The 15,578-nt window shown below is 58.0% G+C and overlaps 1 protein-coding gene across 2 annotated transcripts in view; it reads left to right on the top strand.

Annotated features, from left to right (window-relative positions):
* The window catches only part of GREB1 (growth regulating estrogen receptor binding 1), a 49,288-nt gene that overhangs the window by 32,837 nt on the left and 873 nt on the right, over positions 1-15,578 (top strand). For both annotated transcript variants that reach the window (XM_058668266.1, XM_058668265.1), the window contains exons 19-31: positions 741-940; positions 1,640-1,729; positions 2,879-3,453; positions 3,783-3,885; positions 5,302-5,460; positions 6,327-6,469; positions 8,670-8,831; positions 9,520-9,724; positions 10,342-10,516; positions 11,029-11,247; positions 12,004-12,139; positions 13,902-14,102; positions 15,016-15,154. In XM_058668266.1, coding sequence (XP_058524249.1) covers positions 741-940; positions 1,640-1,729; positions 2,879-3,453; positions 3,783-3,885; positions 5,302-5,460; positions 6,327-6,469; positions 8,670-8,831; positions 9,520-9,724; positions 10,342-10,516; positions 11,029-11,247; positions 12,004-12,139; positions 13,902-14,102; positions 15,016-15,154 — 2,507 coding nt within the window. The remainder of the gene's footprint in view (positions 1-740; positions 941-1,639; positions 1,730-2,878; positions 3,454-3,782; positions 3,886-5,301; positions 5,461-6,326; positions 6,470-8,669; positions 8,832-9,519; positions 9,725-10,341; positions 10,517-11,028; positions 11,248-12,003; positions 12,140-13,901; positions 14,103-15,015; positions 15,155-15,578) is intronic.

Raw genomic sequence — 15,578 nt, 5'->3', positions numbered from 1 at the left:
TCTGACTGGGTTTATGGGGTGCTGGGAAGTTGGGGGAGGCTGCTGCTGGAACCTCGGCCACCTGGTCTGTTGGATGTTGTTTGGGGGATCTGTGCCACACAGACAGGTGCTTGGGACAGACGGTCAGTGGGCCTTCTGTGAGGCAGTGGCTTGAATTCCTGGTGTGTGTAGGGGGTGTAGCATCAAGGTGCAGCGTATTAATCGCTGCAATGCCAGCATCCCCAAATGAGCGCCGGTCCTGGCCCCAGCTTCTGATCCCACTCCCTGCCAATGCGCATGGATGAAACAGCAGAGGGTGGCCCAAGTGCATGGGTCCTGCACCACGTGGGAGACTTGAACGGCGCCCCGGGCTCTCATGCAGATGGGACATCTGTGTTTCTCCATCACTCTGTAATCCTGCCTTTCAAGTAAAGGAATCTAAAAGGGAAGCTGGAGTTATTGGAGGCTGTGTCACATGGGTGTAGCAGAGCTGGGTCCAAGCCCCAAATTGGCCCCCAAATCATTGCTGCCTTAGTTATGTGCAGCACAAGCCCAGATGCACGGCAGGTGCCGCTCAGGCTTGCCATGGAGCTGATGGTGGCATGAAGGCTCGTGGACGGGTGGGTGGCTTCCTATGGGCATGGGTCCTGGGGTCATTACGCGCAGGGTAGGGGGCTCCCGATCACTGCCTTCCTGGGTACCGGGAGCGGCACCTGCCTGGCAGAGGGCACCCCCTGAGCTCCAGCTCCTGCTGCCGCTAGGTCGCTGAGGTACTGTGACCTGCGCCTCATCAACTCCTCCTGCTTGGTGAGAACGGCTTTGGAGCAGGAGCTGGGCCTGGCCGCCTACTTCGTGAGCAGCGAGGCCCCGTTGGAGAAGGTGGCCAGGAGCGAGGCCTTAGAGAGCGACGCCGAGAAGCTGAGCAGCACGGACAACGAGGAGGAAGAGCTGGGGACTGAAGGTGAAGCCCAGCTGCGCCCCCACTACCCCCCAGGGGTCCTGACCCTGATACCCCGACTTGGGGTCTGGGAGCCCTCCTGCGCCTCCGCCCGCGCAGAGCACAGCTGCCGCCTGCCCCACACACCCTCATCTGCAGGCTCCCCAGGTCCCATGCCATGTAGACCCCCTAGGGGAGAGTGGCCTAAGGCGTGTGGCTGTGGTCCTGGGGTGATGGGAACCCAGGCTGGTCAGGTGAGACGCACGTTGGTGGAGTGGAGAGACCACTGGCTTGCCCCTTGGTCCTCCTGCTCTGGGGACTCTGACACGGGGACACACGGAGCAATGTCTCTCAATCCCGGGTCCTTGTCTGTCCCTGGCCACACTCCTGGCATTTCCTGCCCGCTCTCCTGTCCCTGCTGTGCCCCGGCCACACCCTGAGTTGCATGCTGTCCTCCCAGCCTCTCTGAGCCCCGCAGCCTCCGGCTCCAGGCTTGGGGCCCTGGCCATCCGTATTTGATGCAGCACCTTGGAGCTAGGCCTGCCCGCTCTGTGTGTCTCCCTCTTCCTGCCCTCTTGGTGCTCAGGTTTGAGGTCCCTGGAGGACTGTGGGTGGGTAGAGAGAGGGCCATGTGTGCACACATGTCACAGACCGCAGAGGGCTGGACACATGGCGTGGGCAGAGGGGCTGTGCGTGTCCAGCGTGTGTGTGTGTTTGAAGCAGGTTCCACCTCGGACAGGAGAAGCCCGGTGAAGAGGGAGAGGCCTTGTTCCCAGGACTCAGCGTCCTCCCCGCTCTCCTCCAAGGCATCCGGTGAGTCTCGCAGAGAGATGGGAGCTGGGCTGGGACTGAGGGGCTGGGGAGCAACAGGAAAGGGTGGGGGATATCTGCTGGCATGTCCCTCCCCTGGAAAGAGGAAGGTGTCTTTGAAGAGCTGGACCCTTGGGAGAGCAGATGTTGGGGTGCTCGGAGTCTAGGGGACCAGGCTGGGGTACTCAGAGGCTGGGGATCAGGCTGGGATGCTCAGAGGCTAGGGGACCTGGGTGAAATGCTTGGAGGCTTGGGGATTCAGCTGGGTTGTGCTTGGAACCTCGGGGCCTGGCTGATCCTGTTCCCAGTCTGGGATTGTGGGTCTGGGCCGCAGCATCCTGGAGCCATGTCCTCAGTGCAGGCGTTGCTGTGAGATGTGTGTTCCCGGGGAGGAGAGCAGCCCGGGGTGAGATGTCCTTGCCCAGATGAGTGGACATGGGACACTGTTGCAAGGACTCATGGCCCTGGCTGGACGCAGGACCATGCTGGGGGGAGAGGGAAGGTGAAAGATGCCCCACACGGGCCTGCCCCAAGGGCCTCCGGCCTCAGGAGGGCACAGAGCAGGGGCACTTGTCTCCCTGCCAACAGCACTACTTGAATCACGGAGTTCGGGAGGGTCTGTTCTGCTCACGGAAGGGTGTGTTGGTGGTGGGCTCACCCTTGCTCATGAAAACCATGACAATGATTGTGTCGCGATGCTAGAATGCTGTGTTTCTATATGCACATGTGTGCACACATACACGCACGTGGGTGAAAAAGTGTGAGGTTTGCCTGTGCGGCAGAGCAGTTGGTGATGTTCAGGTAGAGGCAGCATTAGGGGCGTGACTTTCAGGGAGCAGCCAACCCTGGTGGGGCCCTGGGGAGGTGTCCGTGGGAAGGATTTCCTGGGCGAGCAGGCAGGCTCTAGGGGCTGCAGCCCGGTCTGCCAGGAGCTGGGCCCACGCAGGCTTTGGCTGCCTTCTCAGCTCCAGCAGCTCCTGGGTGGAGCCCAACCTCCTGCATAGTGGCCTGGTGCTGTGGCCAGCAGCTGACCCACAGGCCAAGGGTCCAGTCGGAAAAGCGCAGTGCCGTAGCCACCAGCCTTCTGTCACCCCAAACAGCTCAGGAAACAGCTGACGGCCTTGGGGGGCTGACCAGCTTCTTTCTTCTCAGGCTCTGCACTGGCTGGCGAGGCCATGGCTCCGCCAGTGGGGCCTCCGCAGGGAGAGCAGGCCAGGTCTCCCTCTTCCCAGGAGGGCAGGGTCCCTGGAGAGAAGCCGAGAAACCGACCGGGCCAGGGCCCAGTGGCAGCTGCCAGCAGACACAGCCCTAGACACAGCAGCCTGCAGGTGGCGGTCACTTCGTCCTCCCAGCTGTCATCCTGGAGTTCGTCGTCGTCCACAGCGCCCACCGCTGACCCATTCATCCTGCAGACCTCGCAGTGCTCCCTGACCAAGGCCTGCCGTCAGCCGCCCATTGTCTTCCTGCCCAAGCTTGTGTATGACATGGTCATGTCCACCGACAGCAGCGGCCTGCCCAAGGCTGCCTCGCTCCTGCCCTCGCCCTCAGTCATGTGGGCCAGCTCCTTCCGCCCCCTGCTCAGCAAGACCATGACGTCCACGGAGCAGTCCCTCTACTACCGGCAGTGGACGGTGCCCCGGCCCAGCCACATGGACTATGGCAACCGGGCTGAGGGCCGTGGGGACAGCTTCCATCCCCGCCGGCTGCTGCTCAGTGGGCCCCCCAAGGTGGGTACTGCACCTGCTGTTCTCAGGGCAGCCAGACACAGGCGGTCCTGGGCCTGACCACGTCTGCTCATTTAGTCTCACTGTGCGGTTTTTCTTCTGGGGGAACTGGGACTTGCCTGCTGTCTTGGCCAGGGGACTTCCTGCTTTGACCCTGGTTTTCAGACGACACGTCCAGCTTCCCACATGACCCTTGCAGAAACAGCCACTGGCTTCCGTGCAAGGGAATCGGGGCCTCCCCGCCTGTCTCAGCTCTCCCCCAACTTGGTGCTCTCCCCTCACTTCCACTTCGCTGGTCACAGCCCTGGGCTGCCATACCTGTGTCTTTGCAGATCGGGAAGACAGGGGCTTACCTGCAGTTCCTCGGTATCTTGTCCCGGATGCTCATCCGACTGACGGAGGTAGATGTCTACGATGAAGAGGAGGCCCATATCAGTGAGTTCTCTGTTCGCTGACCGAGGGGCCCCGCGTTCGTGCACGTGCTGTCAGCTGACCGTTCGGGAGGGACTCGCGGGGACTTGCAGGACCCTTTTGTCTTTTGATTTGTGGTCCTGTCTCTCAGTAGCAGAGTTGTCACCTGCAGGCCTGGGTAGGGGTGATGGGACTGAGCCTAGAGCCTTCGCTGTGTGTGGAGCACCTGCTGCGTGTAGAGTGCTGTGCTCGGTACTTCCCAGAAGGCACCACGTTCTGTACGATGCTGTGACGTGGACGTTGCATTTCCCTGTTCTGAGAGGTGATGGGCTCAGGGCCCCGCTAAACTGGGGCTAGCCCGGCTGTGACCATCACCTGTGGAGAGCAGAGTCGCTGCGGGCTGCGACGCGCTTGCAGCTGGGGCACAGTCTGTTCTCGCTGCGGGAACAGAACCAGCCATGGTCACGGTAGGGGCTCTGTGAGTGGACCCTGCCAGGGCGCATCAGCTTGGTCTGGGGGCAAGCCCGCAGCTCCGGGCATGAGAGCATGTGTGGGTGCTTCTGTAGCAGAAGGAGAGCTGCCAGCTGACCGTGGGCTGCTGTCTGCTGCCGCTGGGCTGTGTAGGTGTGGACCAAGGAAGCCAGCCAGCCCTTGGTCTTCCCTGGAGTGGAAGGGAGCTTTTAGCCAGACGTGGGTTTGCTGTGTTCCTCGCCTTCTGGGACACATAGCAGATGCAGTCAGGACTTGGGGCCACTTGGTCGCCCCCATATCTTGCATGCTATCTGGGCAGCTGTTGTCACGCATAAAGTTACACACCTGCAGCCCTGAGCCCCTGTTAACTTCCCCTGTTAATACTGCTTCCCTCTCATGGGCAAGCACATTGCCCGTGTAGTAGGACACGTGTGTGCTTGAGTGTTTCTATGTTTCTAATCTGTGATATTAATAGGTTATGGAATGTGAAATAGATCAAGTACATTATTTTACCCGTGAGCCAGTAAACAGTGAGTGCCATGAGCTGTCCCAGTTGTGCTGAAAGGCAAATGTAAGAGTGTGGTTTGGGCTCCAGGTGATGCTGGCTTTGAGAAGGAGAAGGCCATGTGCCAGGGTGCTGGGTGCACCTCCTGGAGGTGGCATAGCATGGCGGAGCCAGATTGGCTGGGTGCATTTGGATGTCTGGACCCCTAGTAAGGCCAGCAGAAGCCTGGTGTTGGGCAGAGTAGAGGGACAGGACCCCCATGGGAGCCATGGAGGGCAGCAAGAGGGGCCCAGGGCAGATCTGGTCTCGTGAGAAGCAGAGCAAGCATACCATCTCAACCAAGGAGATGTAGGTATGACTTTTTGCCTCTTGGAAAGCTCGGGGCACCACCTCTGTACGCAGTGACGATCTGACACCCTCGTTTCCTGTGTTGCCGCATACCTGCACTTCTGCCCACCTTGCAGGCCTCAGAGAAGAGTCAGACTGGCATTATCTGCAGTTCAGCGACGCCTGGCCAGACCTGGAGCTGTTCAGAAAGCTGCCCTTTGATTACATCATTCACGACCCCAAGTACGAAGACGCTAGTCTGATTTGTACACATACAGCGAGCGTCCCAAATGAAGGTCAGGCATGCCTCTCCGCTCCTCCGTTTCCCACCGCCTCAGTGCAGCCTGGGATGGGGTGGGCTCTGTGCTGTCAGCCATGAAGGCTGGCGGTGTTGAGTGCCTGAGCCATGCCTGGGCCTCGATCATGACCCCCCCGGTGGGGGAGACTGCCACCAGTCCCATGAGGGGAGCCTGGCAGCTTAGCAGGTGCCCAGAGGTGATGGCCCCTGCTTGCTCATGGACACTGGTCAGTGTGTGCCAGGGCTCTGGCTACTGGAGCCTGGAGTTTGCCTGTGAGTTTAGCAGCATCGTCATACACTGTGCCTCCTATTTTGGAGCTCACCATCTTCCAGTGTCGGCTGCCAGCAGCCAGTGGGAGTGTAAGCACATACTAGGCAAGTCTGGGACATTCTGTGTGAGAAACACTCTCCCACTCCATGTAGACCCGTGGTTTTGTTCTCATTGCTCTCAGATCCCTTTTCTGACTGGCTATGATGGAGTTGTAGTGTCTGGGTCTTTATCCTGAAGTTTATCCGCTTGGTGGGAGTTGGCTGTGTAGTTGGCATCAGTCCCAGTTGTCCCAGGGGTGCGGGTGGGAGTCAGAGGGGTGCCTTGCAGCTAAGTTCATGGCACAGGCCAGGGCCACGGCTGGGAAGCCGCACCTGCAGCATCTCCCTGAGTGTGCCCCAACAGACTGTCATCTCCTTCAGCGGCCGAGCCACCGCTGGGAGCAGATGTGTGAGAGGTAGACCTCACCCATCTCGAGGGTTCCCCTGCCCAACTGGTTCCTCTGAGCACTGCAGCATGTGGGAGGCTGTGGAAGCCGGGCAGAAAACCCATGTGCTGCCTCCTGCCACTCCTTAACACCCGGGCACTCTGTGCAGATGGAGGGATAGCCCGGAAGCCCGAGGACCTGTATGTGCGGCGTCAGACGGCGCGAATAAGGCTGCCCAAGTACGCAGCCTACAACACATACCACCACTGTGAACAGTGCCACCAGTACATGGGCTTCCACCCCCGCTACCAGGTAGGCGCTGGGCCACGGGTCCATCCTGCAACTCCCACTACCGCCTCACCCTGCTCGCCCTTCTGGAGACAGAGTGTTGGAAGCCATGCTTGCTTGGTGCCCTTCAGCATCGTGCAAGTCTTGCTGACCCATTGCGATGGTGAGAAGGGCAGTGTGGGAGAGCCACGGACACTGTTCCTGGTGAGAGGAGGAATCGCCACGCAGTGGGTGCCCACTGCATGCCAGGCAGCATGCGAGACGCACTTTTTTTTGCCAGTCATTTCACCCCAGAGTTTTTCTGTAATGGGAGGGATCTGCTGTGGGTCACATATGTTTGGCTCTGGCTGCCTCGGGCCCTGGTGTGTGACAGGGAGGCCAGGTCTCTGTGGACTGAAAAGTGACCTCGTGGGATGTTTCTAGGGGGCTAGGTGCTCCCTGTCCCTCTTAAAAAGGGATACAGCGGGCAGCAGCTTTGAGCTTCCCACCTGTGTTGTAGTAGCCCTCCTCTTAGAGCAGATCACTGAAACAGTGCGGCTTTCCTGAAGAGGAACTGGAAAGGATTAGCACTTTTTTTTAAAGATTTATTTATTTTTATTGGAAAGGCAGATATACAGAGAGGAGGAGAGACAGAAAGGAAGATCTTTCATCTGATGGTTCACTCCCCAAACGGCTACAATGGCTGGAGCTGAGCTAATCTGAAGCTGAGAGCCTGGAGCTTCTTCCGGGTCTTCCACGCAGGTGCAGGGTCCCAAGGCTTTGGGCCGTCCTCTACTGCTTTCATAGATCACAAGCAGGGAGCTGGATGGGAAGCAGGGCCACCAGGATTAGAACCAGCACCCATATGGGATCCCAGCGCATTCAAGGCGAGGACTTTAGCCACGAGGCTATTGCGCTGGGCCTGATTAGCACATTTTCAAGGGCTCAGGGTACACTGGGCTTCTCTGTCTGTGGCTTCCATGTCCCTGGGCTTGACCAGCTGTTCATTATCTGCCCAGTTAGGAAGTGGGGTCTGTGACTTTGGGGTCTGTGAGCAGGACCAGAGCCATCTCTCAGAGGCCTAGAGAGGCTGTGATATGAGGACTCGTCTTTGCTGCGTATAATGCTTGTCTAATTTGTGTTTTTCTTGGAGTTGACAAATTTCTTTCCAAGTTTCAAAACGTGCATGGAAAGGTTTTCTGGCCAGGGGGCTGTCAGGAGCTAGGAGGGACTCAGGGGTCAGATGGCTGATGGTTTCAGGAAGTGTGGGCGATGGCTGTGAGGAGCCTTCTGTGTCCTGGCTGGCTTAAGGTGCCCGGGTTCAGGATGGAGAGGGATACCATGCCAGACTGGTGAGCAACACCCAGGCCCAGGCTGCCTCCTGGCTGCCCCCCATGCTTCTGCCTGTCTTCTTCCCAAAGTCCCAGACTTCCACAGCTAGGAGACTTCCTCAGCTGTGTCCCCATTTGCTTCCTCCCCACATTCTAGCCTCTTAGTCCCTCCTCCCTGCTCCCCAAAGTTCTGTGTCCCCAGTAGGTCCCTGGTGAGAGCAGGAACTGTTGTGTGTACCCTGGCTCCTGGGTATGAGGGGCTGAGAGCAGAAACTGTTGTGTGTGCCCTGGCTCCTAGGTACGAGGGGCTGAGAGCAGGAACTGTCATGTGTGCCTGCCTCCTGCCTCCTGGGTATGAGGAGGAGCCGAGGACAAAGCTCTGCTGGAGGCTGTACAGAAAGTGGAAGCACACATTTCCCAGGAAGTGAAGGATCAGGGAGGTGATGAGGGGCAGGGGAGAGTCCCAGGGCTCTGAAGCTCGATTTCTTTGAACTTGGCGTACTAACAGTTCCCACTTCCTAGGCAGATGGAAACCTACTACATAAACTTCCCGACCTAGGGCGTCATTGTCACAGTCACATGTGCTTAGACATAGTAACTGGAAGAAAAGTTAAAAGTGAGCTCAAGAGTGTGCGTGCTGTGCATGGTCATACAGAAAGGGGCTGTGGGTCGGAAGCAGGATCCAGAGGGCAGGGTGGCTGGAGTGAGGGGTCTGGTAAAGTGTATTGGCACTGGGGGCGAGCATGCTCTGGCTGCCTGGGTAGGGCCTTGCCTTGGGGGTGCGCTCCCTGTAGCCAGACCTGGGTGCCATGCTTGGTACTGAAGGTGCCCTGGGGGCTCCTGGTGGTCTGGGTTCTTCTGGGAAGCCAGCCAGACTCTGATGACAGGCTCTGTCCTCTCCCCTCGCACCCCAGCTCTATGAGTCCACCCTGCACGCCTTTGCCTTCTCTTACTCCATGCTAGGAGAGGAGATCCAGCTCCACTTCATCATCCCCAAGTCCAAGGAGCATCACTTTGTCTTCAGCCAACCTGGAGGCCAGCTGGAGAGCATGCGCCTGCCCCTGGTCACAGACAAGGTACGGGCTTGGGGGCCTCCTCCCTGCCCACATGTGGGCAGGTCCCTGAACCTGGGATCTGGACCAGGGATGGATGAGTCAGTGCAGGTGGAATGGAGCAGAACCCGTGTGGAGAATGAACTGGCAGGAGGCAGGTGCAGCCGTGGGCTAGGGAATTGCTCAGCTTCAGTTTGGACCTCGCTCTACCATTTCCTCATCGTGTTGCTTAAGTATCTCTAAGCCTTGGTGTTCACCACGGACAACTGCAGGAATGGAGAGCATATCTAATACCAGAGGGTATTGAATCCGGCTGACTCAGTGCCAGTTGGTTTTTGCTGCGTGTCCAAACAAGCCTATGACTTGTGATTTTGGGGCCAGCGGTGTGGACAGGGCTCTGCTGGATGGCTGTTCTTGGCATAGTGAGGTGTCCAATGTCACGGTGGGGTGGGTGGTCCGCAGTGGCCCTGCTGCCTAGGTCTCTTCCCCCTCAGCAGGCTAGAGGAGCTTGAGCCGAGGGAGACTGGCTGTTTAGAGACAGCACAAGGCACGCTTCCTGTGTGTGATGGGTAAATGCATATCATCAGCCAATAGTGACTTGGGAGATGTGGAAATAGACTGTCTTGCCATGCACCAAGCTGCAAATCCACACTGCAGAGAGGGAGATAACTACTTACAAAGAAGCCCACGCATCACGCCTGTTCTTTTGCAGAGTCAGGAGTACATAAAGAGCCCAACGTTCACCCCGACAACTGGCCGGCACGAGCACGGGCTCTTTAACCTGTACCACGCGATGGATGGCGCCAGCCACTTGCACGTGCTGGTGGTCAAGGAGTATGAGATGGCCATCTACAAGAAGTACTGGCCCAACCACATCATGCTGGTGCTGCCCAGCATCTTCAACAGTGCCGGCGTGGGTACGGGCCCCCTGTGCAGGGCCATGTCCCTGAGTGAAGACTGGGGACCACGCCTAGGGGTGAAAGAGCTGCACTTTTCACGTCAAGCTCTTTGTACTTTAGAACATGTATTCATTTATTTGCCTGCTTACTGATTTGAGAGAGTAAGGGGGCTCCCACCCACTGGTTCCTTCCCCAGATGCCCACAGCATTCAGGGCTGGGCTGAGCTGAGGCCAAGAGGGGGCTCCAATCCCTGCTGCCTCCTGGGGTCTGCACTGGCTGCAAATTAGAGGCAGAACCCCAATCCAGGCACTCTGATGTGGGTATCTTAACTGGCATCTTCACTGCTGAGCGAAATGCCTGCTCCTGCTTCAAAAACTACTTTATTTGACTCTGATATATTCCTTTTTTATGTGTAGTTCCTGACTTAATTCATGTGTTAGAAATATCTGCTGTTAGAAAAGAGGGCAGAGAGGCAAAATGTGGAACATGTGTTTCCTCCTTGGTTGCTGGCCAGTGGGAGGACACACAGGCCTGCTTGTCCTGGGCTGCAGTCCTGTTGAGCAGGCACACAGGACTCCGAGTTGGGTGAAGGTGGGTGTGGAGTGGATCTGAGTGGGATCGCTGTCTATTGCAGGTGCCGCGCACTTCCTGATCAAGGAGCTGTCCTATCACAACCTGGAGCTGGAGCGGAGTCGGCAGGAGGAGCTTGGGATCAAGCCGCAGGACATCTGGCCTTTCATTGTCATCTCTGATGACTCCTGCGTCATGTGGAATGCCGTGGACGTGGACTGTGCCGGGGAGAGGAGCAGGTGTGATGCCACAGGACCCCAAAAGGGTCCTAGTGGTAGTATCCACCGGGGTCCTTAAGGGGATGGCCAAGGCATGGGCAGAGATTGGCTCAGGGTGAGTGCACCCTCTAAGCGACGCCTTCCCCTGGGAATGAGCTCTTGGGCTCCTAGACACCCCTCTTGCCCCTGGCAGTCCCTGGCCCTCTCACCAGCCTGTCCTCTAACTCCTGTCTTGACCACCACCATCACTGTGGGTCTAAGCAAAAATAATTTTTCCAGTTGCACATTTCTTGTCTTTGAAAAGCATGGTAACACATGTACTGAGGGTTTGGCTGCATCATGGGCCCCAGTGTGTTCTGCATGTGGCGTGGAAGCCTGTTTGGATGGTGAATAAGCAGTAAAGGTATAACACCTGGCAGGCTTTGTCTGCACCTGTCTGGTCAGGAAGCAAAGGGCCCTGGTGTCCCGGGGCCTGGCAGCCTTGCTGTGCTCACAGGCTGACCTCAGGACGTCCGTCTTGCTCCCCTGAGCAGGGAATTTTCCTGGTCGGAGAGGAATGTGTCCCTGAAGCACATCATGCAGCACATTGAGGCGGCGCCCAACATCACACACTATGCCCTGATTGGCATGCGCAAGTGGTCCAGCAGGACCAAGGCCAGCCAGGTGCGGGAGCCCTTCTCCCGCTGCCACGTGCATGACTTCGTCGTCCTGAACGTGGACCTCACCCAGCACGTGCAGTACAACCCAAACCGGTGAGCCCCTGCCCTGGGTGGGGAGGCCGCTGGCCACACCTCCTGGGCCCAGCACCCAGAGCAAGGGGCACCCTGACACGCGGGCCCCGGGGAACCAGCAGCAGAGGGGGTGGGGAGGCTCCCTGTCCAAGGTGCTGGCCTGGCCCCTGCTGTCGGGCCCTACAGACTTCAGAGCTGTGTCAGCCTGTGTGTTTACCATCATTCAACCAGAGGTGGGCACTGGTATGGCACTTGTCACTTCTGTGATGCTACAACCCAAATCAGAGAGCCTGGCTTCAAGTCACAGCTCCTAATTCCAACCATGGCATGACTTCCCCACTTGCCCAGCTGCAGAAGGATCTCATGGGACATGAGTAATTTGCCAATCCTTGTTGGCCAAGGGCTCTCCCTGCCAGGTGGATGGCGCTCGTCCCACAGGCTCTCTGCAGCCCTGCAGGAGGCTGGGCTCGGCCACAGATCAGCTTGGCAGTTGGGGCCTGTGGCTTTGCTTCCCTTGGCTGTCAAGCGTGGCTGAGGTTTTGCTTCCTGGGACTTTGTGTTGGTAGTTTCTTGTCTAACAGTGAAGCAGCCCTGGGCCCGCAAGTTCACAGGGCAGGGGTGGAGAAGGCACCTGTGCCTCTCCTGCAGAGATCTCACGGTGCATTCTGTCTCTTCACATGGCCAATTTTGCCTCATGTTCCAGGAACCCTGCCCTGGCTCCCCTTGGTATTTAGGGCTTGACTGGGGTCCCATCCACTCCTTCTCTGACCCCGGCAGGTTCACGTGTGATGACGTGGACTTCAACCTGCGGGTGCACAGTGCCGGCCTGCTGCTGTGTCGATTCAATCGCTTCAGCGTGATGAAGAAGCAGATTGCCGTAGGTGGACACAGGTCCTTCCATATCACATCCAAGGTGAGCATGCCGGGTGGTCACACCCTCCTCCCCAGCTGCCTGGTGTGGAAGCTGAGCCGAGAGCTGTCGTGGGAGGATTAGACACCGGGCAGGGCTGCTCCAGCTGTGCATTGGCCATGGACATAGGAACTGGGACACTCCCTCGGGTTTCTTTGTTGCCCTTGGACTCCTGCGCATGTCCTGCAGGTTCCTGCTGGCCCATGACCTCTGCCAGGTCCTTCTCTGTCCCACTGGGGCTGGGAGTGTCTACTTGGATAACAATGGGTGGCATGACAGACTTGAAGAATAGCCAGGTGCCCGCCTCGAAGCCAGCACTGGCGGGGAGAGCCGTGGTCTCAGATCTACCCTTTCTTGCAGAGAGGCCTGGGCAGGTTAAGATGTGAAATCCTAGCAGCCCGCAGAGACCGGGGTCCTCCAGGCTGCTGGATGGGCTGTTGGGTCTCCGTCTCACCTTCCTCCTGCCTGGTGGACTAGAGCCTGTTTCTCCATCCTGCTCCCTCTTGCATCTTGCCCTGATGACTTCAGCCGCCTTTTCCACAAACTTCACAGGCCCTTGCCTCTGCTGAGCTGCACCTGCTCCACCCCTCAGCCTCCCTTGTTCCTGATGCTCTTGCCCAGGAGCAAGATGTTGTTAAAGGGCCTGCCTTTAGTGTGTGTGCGTGCACACACACACACACTACCACCACCACCATCATCATCATCACATCCATTTTCCATTTGCTAGTGCACTCCAAACAGCTGGGACTGGGCCAGGCCAAAGCCAGGAGCCTGTCTGGGTTTCCCTTGTGGGCCTTGGGCCGTCCTCTGCCGCCTTCCAGGTGCGTTAGCAGGGAGCTGGATTGGAAGCAGAGCTGCCAGCACTTGAACTGGCATGCTGACATTGAATATTGGATGCTGGTGTTGACTTAACACACTGGGCCGTGCCAGGCTCCTGGATGTATGTGTAAAATCTGTTCTTTTGTGTTCCTTGCTGTCATTTTTTAAAGGGTATGTTGTCTTTTTTTGTGTGTGGTATCTTTATTCGCATTTTTAACACACCTTATTTTCTCATTAATGTTTATTGCACTGTGGTTACTTGCAGGAAATCCAGCGATGTTTCATAGTATTTCCTGAGTCCCTTGAATTCTTTTCAGTCAGTTGTTCTGTATTGGCTGAGTGCACCAGTCCCGGGTGCCCAGTGGCTGAGATGGTGCTAGATCAAGCCTTAGGAGGTCCATGGTATCACAGCGGTGCAGTGTGCCTCACGGGGAGCCTGACTCTGCAGGCAGGAGGGCCTGGCACTGTCCCCGAGAGTCCTGGAGGGACATGGGCGACAGTGCCAAGGGGCAGGGGTACTCAGCACAAGTTGTCTGGGCTTACCAGCTGGGGGAAAGTTCTAGACTGCTCCAGGAGGGCAAAGGACCTGGTGAAGTGTTTCCAGTGGAGGGTCTGTGAATAGTTCTGCTGCTGCGGCAGGGGCCAAATGGTGGGGAGGCCAGGATCTTGGGGTTCAGGAGCAGCCGGCACCTTGCTGGAGGCCCTAAGGCCCAGGGGGCTCTCTGGTGCCCTGCAGAATGGCAGCCCATCTTCCGTGTAGCCTGAACACACTGGCTAGCCTTGCTGTGCCTCGCACCCATTGCTTCCCCAACCGAGGCCGTTTTCTGCATTTCCGTTACATTCCAGAGCCACCCACCAGCCGTGTCAGGGTCCCTCCCCTTTGCCTGAGCTCCCTCCTGGCCCCAGGGTGCAGGGAAGGGGCCCCGACATGTTGCTCCCTGTGTAGGTGCCCGAGAACACTGCAGCCGTGGTGCCAGCGCAGTACATCTGTGCGCCCGACAGCAAGCACACGTTCCTGGCTGCGCCCGCCCAGCTCCTGCTCGAGAAGTTCCTGCAGCACCACAGCCACCGCTTCTTCCCGCTCTCCCTCAAGGACCTGGGCCACCCGGTGCTGTCAGTGGACTGCTACCTTAACCTGGGCCCTCAGGTAAGGCCGTGGGGGCCTCGCCGGCGCAGAAGGTGCCGAGATGCCTGTGCGTGGGGTGGGAATCGGGCCTGAGAAGTACAGCTGCGGTCCTCCTTGCTTTGGGGGAGTCCGAGGATTCCCACATCGGCAGGCGCTCACTGCAGGGCATCGAGCTGGCACCTAGTGTCCCATGTGCTGAGGTGGCCGTGGTACGACACCAAACTTGGGGCAGACGCTGGGAACACAGCCGGCCTACCACGCTCAGCGAATCACGATGCCAAGAAGTCTCTGCAGGTGTACTACAAATGCAGTTTCCCCCGTACCTTTTCTTCTTTTGTTCTCTGAGATTTATTTGTCTATCCTAAAGACAGAGTTAGAGGGAGGCACACACAGAGATCTTACTGTTTTGCTCCGTAAGTTGCCGCTGTGGCTGTGGCTAAGCCAAGCCAAACCCAGGAGCCAGGGCCTTCCTCCAGGTCTCTCGCAGTGCTGGCAAGGGCCCCACGGCTCGGGCCAGCCTCGACTGTTTTCCCAGGCACAATAGCAGGGAGCTGATCCAGAGGTGGAGCAGCTGGGTCTTGAACTGATGCTTGTTTGGGGGTGCCACCACGGCAGGCTGCAGCTTGCCCCACTGTGCCACAGCAGTGGCCTCTCTACATTTTCTCTGTGGTTGTTGGAACCCACAGACACTGAGGGCTAGCTGTACTTACTGGTTTTGTCTCAAATGTTTATCTGCTTGACAGATGACAGTTCAGGCTGAAAGAATGGAGACAATTTTCCCAAATTTAAGAAATTAGGCACCTAGGCTGGTAGGGACACTAAAGCTTTTCTCCGGATCAGGGATCGCCTCCGGGCTGTGGGAAGAGCGTGGCGTGTTATGTTGGGCCCCCAGGCCCTGCGCTTGACTGGCCAGCTGTCTCCATGGCCATTTCAGGTCTCTGTCTGCTACGTGAGCTCCAGGCCCCACTCTCTGAATGTCAGCTGCCGCGACCTGGTGTTCAGCGGGCTGCTGCTCTACCTCTGTGACTCTTTCGTGGGTGCTGACTTTCTGAAAAAGTTCCACTTTCTGAAAGGTAACGTGCTGTAGTGGGTGAGGCTGTGCTTGACTTGGGTTCCCTGGGGGCCCCCTGTGGCACGCGCCCCGGTCCCTACAGGGAGGGAAGGTGTGGGCCCCAGGGAGCTGTCCTGTAGAGATGACACATCCCTTGTCTGTTGGACAAAAGGCAGGTGGTTTCCACTGTGGCTTTCCTCCACATCCAAAGCCTTCCCTTCAGCACTTGGGTAACCCAGCGGTCCCTCCCCGCGGCCGAGTCTGTTTGCTCCACTGGCTGGCCTGTCCTTGGGAGAGGATGACCGTGCCGAGCACCTGTCTGCCTGCCCGTCCTACTTGGAGCTGACCTGCACGACCCTTCCCTGACCTTGGGGATGGTGGAGAGGTTTCCCGTCAGCCCCTGCTCCCAGGGAAGCCTTCCTGGAAGGGCTGAGCTGGTGTGTAGG

This window comes from Ochotona princeps, chromosome 8 (genome assembly GCF_030435755.1).
Source record: "Ochotona princeps isolate mOchPri1 chromosome 8, mOchPri1.hap1, whole genome shotgun sequence".
Taxonomy (NCBI): domain Eukaryota; kingdom Metazoa; phylum Chordata; class Mammalia; order Lagomorpha; family Ochotonidae; genus Ochotona; species Ochotona princeps.
The sequence above is the reverse complement of the archived record's forward strand: the minus strand, read 5'-3'. Positions and strand labels throughout refer to the sequence as shown.